We start from the raw sequence: 21,614 nt of genomic DNA on the forward strand, positions 1-21,614 counted from the left end.
CAGATACAGGCAGAGCATCTGGTGCTAAACAAAACAGAAAAAGAAGTTTACCTGGAGCTACAGGAGACTGAGGCGATGAGGCTGGTTTGTGCATTGGGGCTGAGGAGAAGGGGTCCTCCGGGGGTCCGCTGAAAGCTGTGGCGATCTGAGTGCACAGCGAACTGATGCTGTCGCCTTCTCCTTCTACCTCAGGGACTGAAGGACGAGCACCAGAGAGAAAGTATTGCAGTATTTCAGACCATCTTCTTCTATTAATTCATCAGTTATTTTTATCTTTAACTGTTTAAACCCCAAAACCTGCAGGCAAGTTTCAAAAAAGGCATGTTATCTTGATAAAAAATGCCAAAATTACACCATTTATTAAAGCCAGAAACTGTGAAAGCAGAGAGAATTGTCAGATTTTGAACTTTCTGATGGTCCCTGAACTCCTCGTGTGTTCGGTTGGGAAGCTCAGCTTATAATCATGATATTTAGAGTTTCAAAGACATGTTATCCTCACAAAATCACCTAAATTACACCATTTAACAGAGCAAGAAACTGTAAAAACACAAACAATCAGCAAATTTAAACTTTCCAACAGTCCTTGAATTTATCCTGTGTGATGTTTTTTCAGGAAAGCTTTCAAATTAATGCAAATCTGAGCTTAAAATCATGATATTTCATCAAAATTACATTATTCTACTCGTCTCATTTTTTAAAAAGTCACCATAAAGTAAACTATTTGCTCCAGATTCTGTAACAAAATAAAAATAAAATAAAATTCTGCAGCCTTTGGCAGAACTGGGAAGCCATCAGTAACTCTGCTGAGAACAACAGTAATGTGATAAAAATTCAGGGACTTTTTGGCTAAACTGCAGACTGTGTTTACACAGAGGACATAGGAAACAAGTACAGAAGAATATTAAAAATGTAAATAGTAAAATATCTATAATACATTAAGACACAATTCTGCTTTCTAGTATTGGTGGCTTCTGTAGGTACTTGGAAAAATGTTGTATATGTTGATTCCAGGTTTTAAAAAACGTTTTTCCAAAGTAAATAATCAAAAAAAATTCAACATTTTTGTGATTCATGGCATTATAACTTTGCTATAATGCACAAAAGACTTGAGTATTGTTGTGCTGTTGACATTCCAGTAAAACCCACAGTTAGTAAATATGTGACAGGGGAAAAAAACCTCCAGAAAACGCTTGAGATTTGAAGGGTTACGTTGGATATTTGGTAATAATCCTGAGAGACAGTGTGCTGGAAGGTTTCCACTGCTGTTCGGTGTTCTGAATAACAAAGAGGACAGGAATAGTTGGCCACCGTCCCAGACTCACCTGTGTTTTTCATGGGGAAGTCGGACTTGCGCTGCATGGTGGAGGGCAGCTCGTTCATACGCAGTGACAGCTGTCGTTTGAAGGGAGACGTCTTCTGACTGAGGGCCGGGAAGCCTCTGAAGGAGCCCTGCCTGGCCAGCGCCTCGGCGGGTGCGTGTCGGCGGGGAATCGCCTGAGGACCCAGCGTGGCCACCGGGAGAGGCGGGGAGGACGACGGCGACGGCGATCCTCCCGTCTGGTGCGCCGAGACGTTTGTCACGCTGGTGGCCGAGCTCCCGGAAACCTTCACATCTGTCTCTGCTGTTAGAGGAGGGAAAATGTCATTCAGTAATCCTCCACAGACAGTAACTGCAGAGCAAGAAATTCAAAATGAAGTCAAGCAGCGGGTTTTTCACCATTTGTTTCTTGAACATGTAAATTAGGGATCGACCGATTACTGGTCTGGACGATATTCTGCACTGTTCCAATTATCAGTATTGGTTTTTTTAGGCAAGGCAAGTTTATTTGTATAGCACCCTTCATGCCCAAGACAATTCAAAGTGCTTTCCATAAAACATTACCAGCATTACAGTGAGGTGCAGATTTCATGCATAGGCGCGTGAGAAAAGAAATGTTTTTAACCTGGATTTAAATGTGTCTACATTGGTCCTGGAAAAGCAAAAAATTAACAACTGTGTACTGATTTTTGTGCATAAATCTTTACTTATAGCCAAGTTAAGGCCATTTTTTATATAAGATATTTAAACTCAACCAAAGTGCTGTATGGCATCAGACAAATCAAACCATTAAAACTCATTTTAAAAAACAAATTATGTTAATTAAAAATTCTAAAACAATAAAACCATTACAACACAAGTAAGTCACATCGTTGTGTGATTAATTACAGGCTGGTAATTGGTACTGTACACCCAGACAGAAATTGAAATTTGATTAAAATCTGAAAAGCCGGTGAGAAAATAAATGTTTTTAATTGAGATTTGAAAACTGGTAGCAAAGTTGATGAACTAATCCAAAGTTTTGAAGCTGTTACAGAGAAAATACAGTCAGTCCTAAATGCCAGTCTGCACGTAGAAACTACTAAGAGATGAGAAAAGTAATAAAGACGTGTGATCATTACAAAGGGTTTAACTTTTTCATAAAACTCTTGGTTAAAGCTGGTGGTAGAATCTCACCATGACTGATTATGTGAGGTTTCTAATGGGGTCCTACATCCAGGACACTGTTGTAAGGTAAAAAGGAACAAAAAGTCTGTGTTTACTGTGAGAAATAGGCTAAACAAATACATGTAGATCATTAAGTGGAAGTAGATGTATAAAAAGAGTGGAGGTTGAACTGTCTGACTCGTCTCCAGCTCAGGGAGCGACGCCACAAATACAGACCTTTTTTAGCATCCTGTAGCTGCCTCATTACTTCCTCCCGTTCTGCCGCCTCTGTTGCCGTAGTAACGCGGAACGAGCCCTCGCGGGTGAAAGTGGTTCTGTTGGCGTCAAAGGTTGCCGTGACCCCGCACTCCTTCTCCCGCTTCTGCTTCCTCTCCAAACAGGCGGCGAACGCACAGCCGACGGCGTGGCTGAGACGCTCTCCCTGGAAGAGACGAATCGAAGCGTGACGTTAATGCGAAGGTCTCGGCGTGATGTAAAGTAAATAACACGGCTCCTGGTAATAAAACCATTGTTTGAACAGTCATGTTAAATGCATCATTAGCGACAGGGGAGAGGACAACTGAGATTTGACTAGAAAAAGATCTAAACTGGAAGCGTCAGCGGCAAAATTCTTAAAATAAAAACATTCATATCCATCCATGAGTATCACAATATCTTCTATATAGAATAATTCTTCTATCTGTATCAGAAAAAAGGCTTTTTTATTGGGATATGTGGATGACAAAAGGGATACGTGTTGTCAATGATCTTTATAAAGACTGTACTTTTATGTCATTTGAGGACCTTAAACAGCAATTTAATTTAAATGATAAAGGGGATTTCTGGAAGTATTTGCAGCTCAGGAGTAGTATGAAATCGATTTTTAAACCAGAAAGGGTAGAGGTAGAAGAGAATGAGGTCCAAAAATTTCTAAATTTACCTCATATTTCACATTCTGCATCAGGTTTTTATAAGAAAATGTCAAATGTACAAAAAAGATTGTGTGAATTTCTGAGATTGTAATGGCAAAAAGACTTTGGTCAAGAGATTAATGAGTATCAGAATATCATAAAGAATACAGTAAAGGAGGAATGTCAATGTTTATTACTTCTAATTTTTTTCCCCTGTTCTTCTTTCTAGTTTCTTTATTTTTATTATTCTCTTTCCACATTCCTAGGGTGACACCAACAGCCGAAACCAAATTCCTTGTATGTTGTGTCTGTACTTGGCCATTAAAGCTGATTGTGATAGTTACAGTGATGCCGTGCTGCTATCTCGCAATGATACAGAAATCTTTAACAAATCCGTGGATCCAGACTATAAGCCACATCACTGCCAAAATTTAATTACTTGGTCCTTGTGTCATTTCTGACCTTCCCTGAAAATGTCATCTAAATCTGTTAATCTGTTTTTGAGCAATGTTGCTAACAGACAGACAGACAGACAGACAGACAGACAGATAAACCAACGCTGATCGTCACATAACTCCTTGGCAGCGTAATAAAATGATATGAATCACTACTTTAGTCCGAGAATGAGGTCTTACTGAGTCTTTAATGGCCATGAAGCAGTGGCAGATCCAGCGTCGCGTGGTGCCGTCCCTGCAGATGTAAGAGAACGCCCTCTCAAAGTTCCTGTCCGGAGCGCAGAACGACACTTTCTCTATTGTCTGGTCCAGAATCAGGTCCTGCAACGAGCATTTTTACCACATTATTAACATGTTAAAAACTACGGCCACAGCTGAGTGACTCTCAATCGTGTAATTTCCATGAGTGGCATGAATGATTTCACAGTGAACAGCACTTCAGTGGAAACGCTGAGAGTAGATAGAGCTCAGATAAGACTGAAATCTACTAGCAGCTCCAGAAGCACTGATCTGAACATTAAAGACAACACTGAGAAATAATATTTCACTCAGGGAGGAATCCTAGATGTTTAACATTATGTTTTGACTTCTTAGCAAAAATAGACAAAATAATTTGACAAAAACAGACAGTCATTAGAGGCAATATAACATCTTGAACTTCTTAACAGTATTGTCCAAAATTTTCTTTTCAAAAATTCATTAAATAAAATAACAAAAATAAAACCCATCTGTCTTCTGATAATAAAATAAAATTTGCCATTAACAACATTAAATTTATATAATGTAAATAATTGGCATGATCAAGGGAACTGTGCTCTTAGTGGATTACTTCTCAGTAGAAAATATTCTACTTTTTACATAATTCCTAACAAAAAAAAGCAAGAAAAAATAGAAAAGCTGAGAATAGTTTGTTCTGTACAGTGTTTGTCTTTTTTTCTGTTGGTATTTACTTTTTTTTTTAAAAAAGAGGTCTGTAGAATAAAATTGTTTTGCTGAAATATCACAAATTTAAGCTCAGATAATATTAATTATCCTGCTGGTGATTGGACATTGCACATAATTAGTTCACAGTCCATCAGAAAGTTCAAAACACTCGCATTATTCCTGATTTTACAGTTTTTGGATGTGAGAAATTATGTAATTTTAGCAGTTTATTAAAGATAACATGTTGATGGATACTAGGGTTTGAAAGGTAAAATTTAAATTTAATATCTCAATCAATCAATCAATCAATCAAGTGCCATGCCATTCAGCGTAGGCAATCATTTCCCTCCATCTAATCCGATCTTTTGCTTTCTGAATTGTTGCCCATTCCAGGTGTAGCCATGATGTCAGTCCATATTTCATTTCCATTCGCTGTGATGATATATTAGAGGGTGCCTTTCCTTATGATGTGTCCAAAAAATGATGCTTACACTTCCTAATTTTGTTCAACAGCGTATAATTTGGGTTTACTACCTAGTATTTTGGAAATCAAAATGAGCCTTGAGAGAGTTTCACTGATGATGTACAGTGGTCCATCGCCATGTCGCGGTTCACTGTATCACTGATTTTTTGCTATTTTGTGGGATCTTGCGGTATATGTTATTTTTATATGCTTATTATTTTAATTATATTGGCAGTAAAATACATTTTTTTAGTCTAAAAATTTGAAAACAATCTAAAAAATAATAAAACACATTAAAAGAAAATGTATAATAATTTTCATTTTTCACATTTCTGACCCTCAACAAGCTCCAGATTGATGTAGTTCCAGTGATTTCCAGCAGGTGTCAGTGCTTCCTTTCATGTGCTGCTGTTTACTCAGCTCCCATCTCCTCCTGCAGGTGCACTGAGTACAAATTCTCACCGAGGGCCTTTTGGAGGTCACTAGAACAGAGCTATAGTAGCTTGACAGTCGTTATTAACTGCCGGAGCTCAGCAGCTTCCAACTTTAAAGCTACTAAAGCCGCATGTGCTTCCTCCGGCTGCTCTTTCTTTCTCATTAAGGTATTTCCGAGCCTGCAATAGAGGACTTGAAGGGACTTATTACCTTTGTTTTGTCGTCTACAACGCGAAGACCGTCTGCCGACACCCACAGCACGGCGCGAACAGGCTTCTTCCCAGCCTGCAGACACACACAACAGGGACAGCGACGAGTTAAGAAACAAGGAAGCGCTCCCAGTCTTCCCATATCCCCCAAGATTACTTCCCTTTGTACCAATCCTTGGCACCTACTCATGAAAACAAAATCCACACACATACACACAAAGCACACCTGTGAATGAAGAGAAGGCAGCAGGTAAGAGACAAAAGAGGAGACACATTGTTGTGTCACATAGTAGCACCCAAGTTTGGATAAAAGAAACTGTGCGTGAGTGGTGACCCCGTTTGTTAGAATAACAACAATAAAAATAATAAAAAGGGGGGGAAATGTTCACTCATTCACACAAACTGCTTATTGTTCCTTTCTTGGTTGGGCTGAAGGGAGAGAAGGGACGCCTGTTAATACAAAAAAAACACACACACACAAAAAACCCAGAAAAGTGCCCCGCCCCAGACTAAAACCACCCACCTGCTCACAGACTCATGCATTATTGTGTTTGTCTCCAGACAGATTTCCCCCGTGTGTCTATGAGAGTGTGTATATGTGTGTGTTTCTTCCAGGCGTGATCAAAGAGTGAAGAGTGTGAGAGGAGGGGGGGGGGGGGGACAAAACAATAATAATAATGCTAATAATAAAGAGAGAAACACACTCAGACACACAAAGCAATAACTTACTTTTGCAAAGAATCCTTTGAAGAATTTCCTGTCCTGGAAGTGGATGTGGTAAGAAAGAGGGAGGGCGGGTGAGAAGGGGGGAGGTGGAGGAGACGGGGGAGGAACAAGGCATGAAAATGTTACCTAGGAAGTCTAAAAATTGTCTGGAGCCCACAGGGAGGGGATTTGATTGGGTGTTTTGTTTGTTGGTGGAGGTGAAGCTGGGTTATGAGTGAGTGAGTGAGTGAGTGAGTGAGTGAGTGAGTGAGTGAGTGAGTGAGTGAGTGAGTGAGTGAGTGAGGCGATGGATTAGGGCTGCACGACAGATCGGTTAGGATGAACATTGCAATGTGCACATCACTGGGAGGGCAAAGTGAAGCGAGGAAAAACGTCTTTTTTTGCTGCTTGTTTACAAAAACGAAAGCTTGCATGATTCTAATTCTCCAGAAGAGAAGCATGTTGTAAATATAGCGTAATTGATTCATATTTAGGGCTATTTAGATACACTCAGTTTTGTTTTTTAACCCTCCTGTTGTTTTCATTTATGGGCACCAAAAATATTGTCTCCTTGTCTGACAAAAATCAAAAATTCTGAAAAAAAACCCTCCCCAAATTTCTGAAAATTTGCAAAATCTTCGGGAAGAAAATTCCAATTCCTGAAAAGTTTCCGTTAAAAGTTTTATTTTAAAAAAAATTCCCCAAATTATCTTGTAATTATTTTCAAAAAATGAGTAAAAATCTTCTCAAAAAATCCTAAAAATATCTAAAGTAATTAGAGTAAAACTTATAATATCTAATTATAATATCTAATATTGTCTTTAAGAACATTCACACAAAATCAACAAAAATCCAGTGAATTTCACTGGATTTTGGTAGATTTTTTTATGAATGATCTTAAGAAACTTTTTTTAAAACATTTTTTTTCCCACCAAATGTTCAAAAAATTCCCAAAAATGTTGAAAATGTGGACATCAGAAGTTTCACTGTGAAAATATATTTTTTTCTGCATTTTCAAACTTTAAAAACAGGTCAATTTGGCACGCAGGACGACGGGAGGGTTAAATTTTATTTAACCCTACAGAGCCCGGCGTAGCACCGGCGCTACGATTGCAGATTCATTTTTGATTGGCAATAGATTTGAAACTAGATAACTACATAAATTAATGATTCTTTTTGCATATAAAACATGGGGAGTTACACTAACATTTCACACATTTACTAGGTCTCAGTGCGCTTTTTCGTTGCAGTGATGGGTTTGTAAAAATACACAATAAAGCGCACATAACAAAAATCTTCATAAACGACACCACAGGACGTTGTGCAACTTTTTTACATTTACAAATTTCTGCAATTTAAAACATATGTGAAAGAAAACAAAAACAACAGTCCTTAATACACATATTTATTACACATATTTTTTTGACAATTATCTGTAATGTGTCGTGTTGTAATTGTGTAATTTTGGTGTCAAACAAATGAATTACCATTTGTAAAAAAATACTGATTTTGATGTGGACATTCTTGATAATTTTGGCCTGTTTTTTTTAGGATTATCATGTAAAAGAATGCATTTTTCCTGTTTTTTTACTAGTTGACTGTAATTTCAGAAAACCAAGAAAATCTATAAAATAACAGTAAATTCTCTGAAAATGACTGTTTTTTCCCAGTGTATATTAACTAAGCTGTTTCTTCATGTAGCAGAGAAACAAAACATTGCAATGCCAGTTTTTTCCCGACATCATGCAGCCCTACGATGGATCAAGCAGCTCCACATCACTCCACACTGGCAGATGTTTTTAGTACGACCTCAGTGGAAGCCAGTAGACAACATGTAACCGTTTCCCAGCAGACAGCAGGAAGCAACACCCCCTATGTTCCTCTGTGATTTGAATAAAGCAAGAACAACCCTTTCCAGGACAACAGCGTCCCACAGCTGAGCGAGCGCACCGATGCAGCCTGGACAGAGCAGATAAAAGGTGGCAGACCTTCAGGTGTGTGTCTGCGGTGGGGATAATCCCAAATCCCATTTCATCCCATTTCTCCTCTGATTCCTTTCCATGGTGGTTCAGCAGACAGAAACGGATTCCCACAGACGGCGGTTTGACCCCTGAGTCGAGCTTGTGACTGTTCACTGGTCAGCTGGAGTCAGGGGTCAAGTTTAGGCCGTCGCAAAAAACAAAAAAAAAAAAGAGAGAAAAACGCCCCAAAAACAGACCCGGCCTAGTCTTAATCCCCCCTTCTTCCCCCTACTCCCTGAGAGTCCGTCTCCTCCCCATAAGCTGTGAAAAGGAGTGCCACTCTGCTCCTGTTACACAGCCGTGGTGGAGACGGCACTCCGAGCACCATGTTAATGCATGATTTAACGTGTTAACCAGCACTGGAGATTCATTTGGAATGAGCTAAGCGCTTGTTAGTGGGTGTGTGAGTGTGTGTGTTTGTGAGAACCAAACAGACATGCAGATGATGAGAAAGCCTGCACAGCTAGTATTAGTAGCTACGGTTAGAGGGAATAAATCTCTACACTAGAACGGGAGTGTGGAGGGAGAAGGGTTTGGAGGCATTTTCTCTGCAATTAAAACCTGCTTAAAAAGACAAAAAAAGTATAACACCAACAAAAAAAATGCAATATTCAAGTATGCAATGTGTGAACTGAGATGGGCGGGAAAAGCTTCCTCTGCAGAAAGGATAGCTGAGGTTTGATAGATGAAGCCGACAAGGCAAAAATGAGACAAATGAAGCAGGAAAGTTACTTCGCTGACCTCTGCGCTGATAAAAACGTTAATCTGAACATACTTTACCTTTTTCAGACAGACAACCTCACCACCCGCAGTCAAATGGTACAATCAGCTGATGCGTGACGGTTGTTCTGTCCCCAAAACGCCAGCAGTAACACCCCCGACACATGCAACGTCTTGTGTAATGTCCTCCACTGTGCAACTACTCGCCCCTTACAACATTTGCAATGTGCATTGAATAAATATCTACAGTGAGACAGGGTGTTCTTAAACCCGGACAACAGATTTTACGGTACTCGACGGTAGAAAAGAGGATGTTTGCAAATACAGGACATTCCCAGTGTTTTGTATTTCTGTGACCTTTTATGAGACGAGTTCCAGGCATGACAGGAGTTCTCCCTAAAAGCAAGATAAGGACTTTTGTGTGTTCCATAATGTGCTCTGGAAATATCTCCAGTGGGGGTGGAGAGACATCTGAGGGAAACTGTGACTTTAACCCTCTGAACCACAAAACCAGCAGGTCTGTCAGGGATGTTTTGCTTTGTTTATTTAAAACGTCAAAGGTACACCATTTTTCAGGGCCAGAAACTAAGAATTTATGAATTTCTCATGTGTGACTTTTGGTTTTGTTGGACAAATTACCCAAAAACTAACCGTAAAATCTTGATATTTCATTAAATTAATGTATTCTACCTGTCTCATTTAGAAATTTGCCCCAAATAAACCAGTCGCACCAGATTCTGTAAAAAAAAAAAAAATAAATAAATAAATAAATAAATAAATAAATTCTGAAACATATAAGACAAGTATGGAAAACAAAATAGTAAAATATCTGCATTATAGAGAATCACCAGTTTTTTACAGTATTGGTAACAACTGTGGACCAGTAGTAAAATGCTGTATACGCTGATGTGATCGATTTCAACCCAGAATACACCTCCAGCCGCCGGGACACCAGCCAACAGCAGCAGGAAGTGACGTCGTGACGACAACACAAAAGGGCAGCCTGGAGGTTGATGGTACCGCAGTGCAGCCTCCTCCTCCTCCTCCAGCCTCCCGTCTGAGTCATGGGTCGCAGAGCTGTGAGAAAACTCTCATCACCGTCCCAAAGGCTGCTGGGGAAACAGCGGCGTCGCCCCAAAGCTGTAGCTGTAACACTCACAAACACACTGACTGACAGCTGGACACCAACATGCAGCTTCTGGATCACTGGGAAACTCAACACTCACTCCCCTTCTGCTTTTATTCAGCACACAGAATGTGCTCACTGTTCTTCTTCTCTTTTGTCTGATCTAATATTTAGTGCTGATGCTGCCAGACTGTGTTGGTGATGTGACTAAATTTCAGGAAACAGCATCCTCCTCATCAGCACACAACACACACTAACTGCCTACAGGTGGGGAACACGGTTTCTGACCAATTTAGTTATTAGTTCCTGGAAACAGAGTTAACTGCTGAGGAATATTAAGTTGCTCTCCACTGGTAGGGACTGTATTTGTTGCCTGGCAACTGTCAGCTTATTAAGGAGTCAGTGAGGATGGACTGAGATCTATCGGGGCCTCGCTAATTGTATATTTGCCTAAAGGGTGGTCCTGGGCTGGTGTGACAGTCTAGCTTTGACCTGGATTACTGGCATCAGGAGGCTGCTGTCTGTAAACCTGCATTAAGGCTGAACACGTACGACTCAAAGCATCCGTCACAAACTCCTCAGTCAAACCTCATTTTGTCCATCACATGCACTTTTTGTAAGCTGCAAATAGAGCAACATGAGATAACTGTGAGGAAGGCTGCAAACATCTATTCTTGTCTGAAAATGACTTAAGTAGAAAACAGACGGTAATAGGAAGAGATCTGATGGAAGTGAAGGGCAGAGTGACGCAGTACGGCACAACTCATCTCTGTTTGCTGCTCCGCTGCTCCGAGGTCCAGCGCTGAATGTTAATACCAGAATATTAACACTCTTGTGTTATGAATGTTTAAACTGTCAAGATTTAGCATCTGTAAAACCTTCACAATGATAAGGAGTGCTATTTTTCTTCTGTGTGATCTCGATGTAAAGTCTAGAGCTGAACAAGTTTGAATATATCCGGCTGTTTTTTTAAAGATCAGTATTCACAAAGCAAGAAATATAAAACATGTAATGAATCACTGATCACAGGAGACATCACTGAGAGTGTGACTGTCAATCTAATTTATAAAACCACTCACTTGAGTGTTTAAACTCAGGGTCAGACATGCTGCAAAATGTACGAGGTGTGGCTGTTAAATAATGCGACTTGGCTTACGCGAAGATGAACCTGAACCACGTATTATACATTGATCAATGAGCACACACAAACAACACCTGAAAGTTTGATTTATAAATAAAAAAACAGAAGACTGAATTGCAGCGTTATTTAACATCTGAATCCCAAAAGTTGCCACCAGGTTTTTTAAAATGCAGAAGTTTCACCATTTATTAGAGCCAGAAACTTAAAAAAAATAAAGAATCATTTGATTTTCTGCTTTCCGACAGTCCTCGAACTCCTCTGTAACATGTTTTGTTGAAAAACTGAAGCTTAAAATCCTGATAAGTCATTTTAAAAATCCTTTATTGCGCAAGACTCATTTAAAAGGTACATAAAAGATTCTATAAAACTCAAAAAATTCTACACTATTCACTGTAAACATGAGGTCATTAGTGACTCTGCTGCAACCAAGAGACAAAAACTCAGTTTCACTTGTGTTTACAAAGAGCAGAGACGAGTAAAGAAAAAAAACATTTAAAATGTAAGTCATAAATTCCTATAGTATGTACAGTCACTATTTTTTTTTCCAAGTATTGGTAACACGTGGGTACTTGGAAAAAAGTTGTACATGTTGATTCCAGGTTTTAAACATTTTTGTAAAATCAATAATCAAAGAAATTCAACTTTCATTTTTCTTTTTTATGTTTGAAAATGAGGAATAAAAGTCACATCTCCTATGTGTATACTAGCAGGGATCGGATTCATGTTGTACTTCCTTAAAAAGATGGAGCTCTTAATAGGGTCAGGTTCTAATTTAGCCTCTAAAGTGTTTTCTTTGTTTCCTAGCAGTAAACTTCTCTGTAAGTACTGTTCAGTTTCTGTTTTTTCTTCTCTTAAGTTGCAACTCAACGTGTTCTGTTAGAAATAAGGAAGAAATAAAACCCAAAGTCACGTTAGATCACTGGTCATTTGTGAACTTTAAACCCCAACAGGAAGTCATGAGCTGTACTGTTACTTTCTCATCAGTGTAAGTGAACTCACCATCAGAGTTTGGATCATTTTCATAGGAAGTGGGAATCAGCATTTGTGATTTTCTAATTGCATCGTCTCAAATTGCAATTTCAATTTAAAATCCATTAATTATTCAGCTCTGGTAAAGTCGACGGGAAAACCGAGGGAAGAAAACAACAATGCTCATGTGTAGGGAGCTGCCTAACAAGGAAACAAACCAGGAAGAGGAAACTAACTCTGCGGTGGGCACATTCGAGCACCATCTTAGAACACAGCATGCAGTTCTCAACAAACAGCGATTGTTTTTGTCCTTTGTCTTGTTTATCACTCAAGAAAGTACCTGCCTGTCAGGTTCAATGTCTGTTTTGTAACAGAAAGCCAAACGCAGTCATTTTTCTGCAAAACAAATCTACCCACAAGTATAAATAAAGTTACCTTGAACCTTGATTGTTTTCCTGCAGGTAAACTAGACCAGGCCTCAATACTTTGCAAGAATGATAAAATCAACTGCCAGGGTGCCTTTTTCTTTACCAGAAAACAGTTTGTCGCCTTAAAATGATGCCAGTGCAGCTCACATTTTGGAGGCCGGTGTTAATTTCCCACCCTGCTTATGAATGCGGATCAATAAAGCGGTGCCTGTGCCGGTTTACAATTAAGGCCTTTGGGCAGCGATGGAGAGCAGCAGCAGCAGCAGCAGTGGAGGCAGAGGAGAAAATGTCATCAGACCGAGGAGGGTCAGATAGCGGCAGCCTGCAGGAGGACGGGAGGCAGCAGCACCCGCCTCCTTTTCAGTTGGCTCCATTTTGTCCGCCTTGTTAAAATGACTGTAACTCAATAAGACCTCATGGCCTCGGGGTCCGTGTTCACCACGTGACCTCATCAAGTGTTCGCTGTGTGTGGGGTTATTGTATCTGTGCACGGCCTTTGTGGGGAATATGTATGTTTCTGAGTGTCTACACAGTCTGTCTGTCTGTCTGTCTGTCTGTCTGTCTGCTGCGCCTCTGGGTGCACTTCTCTTCCTGTGTGTTTACAAATTTATCCACCACTGAGCTCCATCTACAAATACGAGCCCTGTTTGAAAATGCACTGCTGGATGTGCATGTGATGTGTGGAGCAGCCCCTTGGTGTCTAATAAAAATGTGCTTTAAGTGTGTCTTATAGTAGAACATAAAAATAGCAGAAGCCTTTTGTTGTCAGTATCTGCTAAATATGCCTTACAAAGGAGTGAGTCTTTTTTTCTTTTGTACTGGATCTTTATGCTCTCAAAATAGGAATTATGACCTCAAACATACACTGAATCTTGTGAAAAACTTCATTAAATACATTTATATTCCACTATGTTTTGAATTTTGTGTTTTTCTTTACATAAATTAAGACATTTTCACCATAAACTGATGCAGAAACGGAGCAAACTGACACAATAATTGTAAAAACTAACCCTCTGAACCCCAGACTGAGTTGGACAAGCATGTTGTCTTTACAAATTTACACCCTTTATCAGAGCTGGAAACTGTAAAAGCTAAGAGAATCGTTACATTTTCAACCTTCCAGCACTCCTTGAACTAATCATCTGTTATGTGCCATTCAGTCGGGAAACTAAAATGGTGGTTTTTCATCAAAATACATTTATTCTGTATGTCTTGTATACAATCTTGCCAAAAATATATTAAACATTATAACAATATTCTGTTTAAAAAAAATAAAAAATAAAAAAAAATTTGCATTCCCTAACGCAACCACAAAGTCACTCGTAACTCAGCTGTGACCAACAGTCACACAAGAAAAAAAATCCAGGGACTTTCTGGCTGAACTGCAGGCTGTGTACACTGTGTCTTATGAAAACAAATTAAAAATGTAAGTAGTAAAAGATCAATAGCATGTTTATAGCTGTATCATGTTGATTCGAGGTTTTTCAATATTTTCAAAACAAATAAATCAAAGAAATAGAATTGAATGGGTTTTTTTGTGATTAATGACATTCTAACTGTTGTGTCCAAAAGACATTTTTTGGTTCTCTCTACTGCTAGCCATGGTTGTTTTGTTTCCCTAGAGGTGCAGGACTTTATATTACAGTCAAAAATGAGCCCAGAGTGAGTAAAAATGTGACAACAGCAAATAGAAACTGCTTGGGATTCAGAGGGTTAACCAGCATGAAAATTTAAGTGTTTACTATGTGTTAAATTGTACTCATAAAATATGAAAATATTCCCCCGCCTCTTTTTTCGGTGTAATCACAATAACAAATGGCTCTCGTGGCTCAAGTAGACTTCAACAGCTCATCGAGGAGAACGTGCAACGGGAATAAAAAGGCCCTTCACGCATTTTTATGAAGCGAGAAGAATAGGTGCTGATAAGAAGAGAAACAGGGTGTGAATTCTCAATTAGTCTGAGTCATTTTAAACTGAAACTGAAAGCCGGAGTTTCATAACCGTTGCTGGCACACGAATCGAATTTAAGCCCAGAGAAATGACGTGTTAATCCACCTGTACAGACTCCGATTGTACAGAATCAGCCTCCTTCACCCACTAGAGTTGGTGACCTGGGTGGGGCCTTTGGCAAACAACACAGAAAAGCAACCGCCTTCCCCTCCTCCTGCTCCTCAAACTGGAATTTGTTCCTTTTTACGCAACTCCGCCGGAATCTGCTGCAGCAGGAAGTACATGCCGGCCTATCTGCCCCAGCTGAGACGGTATATGAGGAGGGTTTCTAGAGAGGAAGAGGCATTTGTGGCTGACCCCTGACACCCTAACTTTGGGTGGAGACCCTCGCTGTCAAACGGCAACAATCAGCCCCACTCGAGCCTCTACGTACAGAGCAGCAGGAGTAAACAATGATGAAACACTAGGGAAAAAGAAGGCAGATGAAGGAGCGCCGCTGTGATAAAAGATGTTAGAAGAAGTCAGTAGGGTGTCGGTAGAATAGAAGGAAGGAAACCAACGAAGGAAAAGATAGGAGAAGGAACAGACAGAGAGGAAATCTGGTGTTCAGAGGCCTCATTCCTGGAAGTACAGACAGGTTTTTCCAGCGAAACCTACCGTCTTCAGCCGCTTCACCGCATCCTCACAGATGTGCATGCCTCTGGACTCCTCCACCTCCACATGGCCCAGGTACTGCAGGGCACAAAGACAGAAAAAAGAGAGCGTGAGCGATGCTGTGACGAAGCTTTCCTGTGGCTATCCCTACTGAAGTTTAAGTAAGACTACGATAATAAACTCCAGAATGAGACCGGGTATTTAAATGAGTTCAGATTGTCTAATATCCCCCTGCTACCAGAGCACTGATGATTTACACACCTAATTAATTAGCATTTGGAGGTCAATCGCGGTTCAATTGCTCCCGAGTGGATTCCTAATTTTGCCCATGGAGAAAACGCTGAACCGTTTCCGAGAAATGAAATAAATGGAAAACTGGGAGATTCAGTGTGTGATCCTGTGAGAGTGTGATGAGATTCTCATGCAGAGGTTTTTTATCTCTTCCAGGGGTCCGAATGAAACTAAAAAGGGACAAAGTGTTTGCAGTCGGGGCCCCGAGGCTCTGGAATAATCTGCAGGAGGAAATCAGGTCGGCTGAGTCACTCAGCTCAAGTCTCTCCTTAAAACATACCGGAGAGAGTCTTTCCTGATGTTTTTATTCCCTTTTAACTATCTTCTATGTATTTCAATAATGTTTGAACCTTTTCTAGTACTGTGTTTGTTTTGGTTTTCATTTTGTGAAGCACTGTACAGTGTCTATAATAAGGACATATATCTATATATATCAAAATAATCGCACAATAAGGAAAAGATCGTAAGCATATTGGGGCGCAAGTAATATTGCTGAATGATATTTTGACCAAAATAATGAGAAACTGCATTTCTTTAACACTGTATAAAAGCTTTTTAAAATATTGGAAAGGTTCCAAACATTTTTTTCAAGCTAAAAACAACTTTAAAAGGAACCTTAATTTATGTCATTACTAACACCTGTGCTGATCTGCAATTTGTTGTTTCTTGTCAGTCGCTCACTCGCACTCCCCTACATAATTACCCCAATCATTGTAGATTAAAATAATTCTTTTCAGAGTTATCCCAGTCTTCTTGTGAGAGTTGCCTGGATTTTTTTTATGTCGCAGTACATATCACAGAAAAACTGAACAAAGCAAGGTCTGTGTTTTTGTGTTGTGTGTTTTTTGTACAATTTTGTGCAGCCGTAACAGCATTGTTTTATATATTTATTGATAGGACTTCCTCTGAAAAGCAGATTCTGAGCAAAAAATTACGGTTGTACACAATATACTGAACTGATAATTGTGTGATGCTTCAGCATGAAATGTAAACTACTGTGCAACATTATTAAATCCCAACTACTCAAAGACTTCCCACAGTATATTATGGCAGGGGCTGCTTCAACATGTCTAATAACATTTTTAAAAAAGAACTTTACTGTAAGGCCAGTGCATCTCAGCTTGTCGCCTTTATTTAGGTCATCGTCATCAAACACTCTGGTCTTACAGTGAAGTTCAGTCTCTGGTTGATGATTTAACCCCTAAAATCTCATCTGTGTGTCAGAGAAGTTTTTTTTTTCCATGAAAGTAATCCATTTCTGCCTTAAAATGGCTTAGATGCAACTCTGCACTGTTGCTTCCTTCCATTCGCTGCAGCTCAGCACACCAGCTCACCTATAACGCTGCTCAAACACTGTAAAACATTTCTATGATACACAATGGCAAGTTATATTATTGGAGTAATTCAATCTTATGTGTTAGAATCAGAAACCAGTTCTGAAAAAGAGTACTGACACAGAAAACCTTAGGTTCGCTATGTATGAAATCCCAGAAGTCTGATTCAGCGATGATGAGAAAAATGTTCAGCCGTGGCATTTACTGCTTATTTTGACATGTAAACAGGGTAAAAAATCTCCATTACAGTTTCATATGCTGCTTTGCTTTGACCTTTTCAGACAATTTCCCTTCCCCGTGTTCCTTTGTGAGTAAACAATGAAATGCCTCCGCTCACATCAGAGAAAATCATGACACCTTTTTAAAATAAAGTTCAAGGAAAAATGGCAGAACTATTGTATTTCCACATGTGCAAAAAGAGGAAATGATGGTTATCTGGCGACTAATTAATCAATAGACGAGATGTGTCAGGATCAGTCAGACTCGGCTCAGGAAGCCGCAGCGAATGATCGATCACATTATGCGCTCGCTCCAATTCCCAATTTCCGGGGAGAAACCCTGTCGTCCAGTAGTTAATAAAGGAATCCAGCATGAGTGAGTTTAACTGCAACTGAATGAAGAGAGAACATTTCCTCCTCAGCCCGAACCTCCCTCTTTCCTCCCCCTGGACCTGAAGAAGCTTCACATACACCATGTTGTGTGTGCGGTAACTCCATAGCGCTCTATAGATAAAGATAATATTTAGCTATAACTCTGTTTTCTATGATGAAATGACTGAAACACATGCGTCAAACAATCATGCATTTTGGTTCTTTCATAGACTTATTATAGGTGTTCTGCACAATATGACCAAATCTGCTGGGTGAAAAATATACATACATACAGTAATTCTAATATTTGGTTTAACGTCCTTGGGCAATTTCCACCTTAATTACATGGGTTTTGGTCGCATTATACAAGCTGCAAGTTGTATCTTTGACCATTCATCTTGACAGAATTGGTGCAGTTTAACTAAATTTGTTGACTTTCTAACACAGACTTGTTTCATCAGCACAGTCCACAGGATCATGGTCTTTACAAGTGTGTGTAAACTTTACTTCACAACTGTATTCATGCAACTGAATGAAGAGAAACTGATGCCTTTTCCAGCCTGAAGCTCCCTCCTTCCTCCTCCTGAGCCTGAAGCAGCATCACACCCTGCTATGTGTCACTCCGGAGTCACAACCCCGACTGCCCTAGGATCCATTGTGCATGCCTGGCCAGAGAGGAAGTCCTTACCCTTTCCTTATAGACGTACACACAGCGAGTGTCGCTGACCCACGCCTGTCACCCCCCCACCCTCCGGCCCTGCTATTTCGAGAGCGTGACGCAACAGCTGTGAGTCACATTGTCGCCGTATTAGAATACACATGTGTACACGCTCATGCACGTAAATACGCGCAAAAAAAAACCCAACTAAAAAGTGCGTGGGCGCCGAGGACAATGCTGATGCGAGGAGGCAGCTGCGGGGAGCGAGGAAAATGGAGGCAGCGGCGCAGCTAATAGAGGATCAGCCAGGAGACGTGGCGGAGGCGAGATGAGTAAACGCAGGGGAGGCTCCCAGTGTCACAACAGATGCTTCGTCGTGGTGTCTTACTCCGTCCTGTTAGCAACTCGCTGCCAGCAACAATCTGGGGGCTCAAACAGTCGCATTTAACAGATGCGCTCAACCAAAGCGACTTAAAAAAAAAAAAAAAAAACGTGACTAATATCACCTGAACAGCATGCTGTACATGTGTCGAGTAATTTGCTTCTGAAACCCTGATTTGTTTGTGGGCGAACTCCAGGATTAGTCTCACTTGGCACTAATCCCACAGTGGGCTATGATTAGATGCAGTTTATACGTGATATTTGTAGAAATGTGCTGCAGCTGCAACACTTAAGATATTTTATGTAATTTCTTCTGTACCTGAAATAGACTGAGAGCTAACAGGACAAATACATAGACGCTGGGATGCATTTAAATTCAGATTTTGTACATCTTTGAAGGGGATAAGAAGCACGGGGTTCGAACAAGACAGATGAAGTTCAAGATTTCTGTTCAGGATCTTATCTGTAAGATTGAGTATGTGATTCTAATCCAATTGAGTTTTTGTCAAACTCAGTGAGTATCTCATCATGGTTCGCTGGCTGTCTGTTAAGAATCCAGTGTTTATACATCCATAGCTTGATAAATGGGAAACAAACAAAGTGGATTAGACTAGCGCTGAACAATATGCAGAAAATAGTGCAATTATTTTGACAGATATTGCAATATGAGTCACAATTATAGTGAATATAAAACCCTTTCTATTGAAAAAGCATAAAAATGATGATGTGTTTTTTTCTGCTGACTGGAGAACATGATTTATAGGCCGGGTCATCTCTGTAGCACCACAGTACTTCATTTATAATAGGATGCTGTGGCACATTTTACCTTCATCAAAAAATTGCAGCTTCTGCGATTTGGATATTGCACGGTTATTGCACAATTTTGCTAATATTTCGATCGATCGAGCAATCAATCAACCACTTCACACTCTTCCTCTGTGTCCTGAGCATTGTTTGAGCTTGAGCATTTTCAGCAGAAAGATGAGAAACAAAAGGAAGCAACTAACCAAGCTTTGTTCAAAGGCAATAAATCTCTACAGCTCAGAGGCTATGAAGGCGGTGCAGGTGGGAATTCACATACATGCTAGTATGAAACTATATTAGTACTAGTTAGACAGACACTGAATTTGTGGTGGGGTTGCTTCCCATGGATGGATCTCCCTGAAGAGTTATAGAAAAGAAATGTGCTGGTCATAAATCACAAGAAATGGTCTGTGCTGTAGGTGCATGTAGGGCTGCAACTAGCCATTATATTCACTGTCAATTAATCCATCTATTCATTTTTAAATCAATTTATAAGTTATATGGTCTATATAATGTGCCAAATATATTTCCCAAAGCCCAACATGACATTCTCTAATGTCATGTTGTGTAAAGATATTTAGTTTACTCTCATAAAAGAGGAAATAAATAAGAAAACATTCATATTTAAGAAGCAAAACTATTAAAGGGACATGTATAGTGTAATTATTTGTAATGTAGACAGGATATGCGCAACAGTGATGAAGAAAAATGTGCAACACAATTATGTGTAATAGTGACAGAGGGGTCAGTGTAGTACAACAATGTGCAGTAATGATAGAGGAATATGTGCAATAGCAACAAAGGGATATTTGCAATATAATCATGTGTAAATATTAATTAATTACTGCTTAGTAGCTTGCCTTGGTCCTCCAGCTTGTGTCTGTTTTGTGCACTATGTGTTATCGCTTGTTGCTTGTTTTTACTTTTTTGTATGTCTTTGTTCAGTTATGGTTTGATATTATTTTTGATTTTTGATCTGCTAATGGGATTAGAGATGGAAATTAGCTGTATGGCAATAAATCTCTTGTATTTACAAGTAAATGGTGATTAATAATAAATAAAATAAACATAAACAGAAGCTGGAAATGTAAAATTTCGACTTTTTTATCCTAAAAAAAAATACCCCAGAACAATTACTGATTATCGGAACAATTGCTGTTTGATGAAATAGTTAACAATTAATCAATTAATTGTTCCAACTCTCATGTCTTATTTTGTCCAAAATCCAAAGATATTCAGTTTACTGTCATACAGAAATAAAGAAACATGAAAATATTCACATTTAAGGAGCTGGAAACTTGAAATTTAGACTTTTGTATCCTAAAAAATGACCCAAAACGATGACAGATTATCAAAACAGTTGATGTTTAATGAAATAGTTATCAGTTAATCATTTAATTAACTAATTGTTCCAACTGTTCTAACTCTAATGTCTTGTTTTGTCCAAAACCCAAATATATCATAAAGGAAGAACGTAACATCAAAATCTATCAAAATACAAGTGCTTAATTTAATAGTTCAATTAATCATTTAACTGATTAATTTAACTAACTTGTCCAACTCTAAGAAGAAGAGAAGCTAAAAGTCGCAAATATTTGCTCAAAAACAACTTGAAGACATAATTTAACTAATGACACTTTGCCTTTGTGTTCTTAAAAACTGTAATTAATTGGTTACCCAAATATACAAAAATGAATTGAAATGTTGTCTAATCTTTTCATGGTTGCAGCTCTGTTTGCATGCTGTGAATAAGTGTTTATATCTGCAGAAAAACAAACTCACACAAAACCACATGCATCCATTTTCATACAGATGAGTGTTCACAGTTTAGGCTTACCAAGGACACGTAAACACATTTCCTTCTCATCTTTTCTAGATGGTAAACAACGCGCACAAATGCAATTCAATCTAATCTCATCTCCAGCTTTCGGCAGGTCTCATAAGACTGACATTTCCATACAAAAAAGCAACTCTACATTTT

The 21,614-nt window shown here is 39.2% G+C and overlaps 1 protein-coding gene across 8 annotated transcripts in view; it reads right to left on the minus strand.

Annotated features, from left to right (window-relative positions):
• Nucleotides 1-21,614, minus strand: part of numb (NUMB endocytic adaptor protein) — a 63,905-nt gene that overhangs the window by 3,912 nt on the left and 38,379 nt on the right. For 4 of the 8 annotated variants that reach the window (XM_023277748.3, XM_023277749.3, XM_035951635.2 and 1 more), the window contains 7 exons: nt 15,579-15,653; nt 6,591-6,623; nt 5,863-5,937; nt 4,011-4,151; nt 2,702-2,906; nt 1,323-1,622; nt 52-195 (listed from right to left, as the gene is read on the minus strand). In XM_023277748.3, the coding sequence (XP_023133516.1) occupies nt 52-195; nt 1,323-1,622; nt 2,702-2,906; nt 4,011-4,151; nt 5,863-5,937; nt 6,591-6,623; nt 15,579-15,653 (973 nt within the window). The remainder of the gene's footprint in view (nt 1-51; nt 196-1,322; nt 1,623-2,701; nt 2,907-4,010; nt 4,152-5,862; nt 5,938-6,590; nt 6,624-15,578; nt 15,654-21,614) is intronic. The other 4 variants (XM_035951636.2, XM_035951631.2, XM_035951630.2 and 1 more) reach the window with 3 other exon arrangements.

This window comes from Amphiprion ocellaris, chromosome 20 (genome assembly GCF_022539595.1).
Source record: "Amphiprion ocellaris isolate individual 3 ecotype Okinawa chromosome 20, ASM2253959v1, whole genome shotgun sequence".
NCBI classification, from domain to species: Eukaryota; Metazoa; Chordata; class Actinopteri; family Pomacentridae; genus Amphiprion; species Amphiprion ocellaris.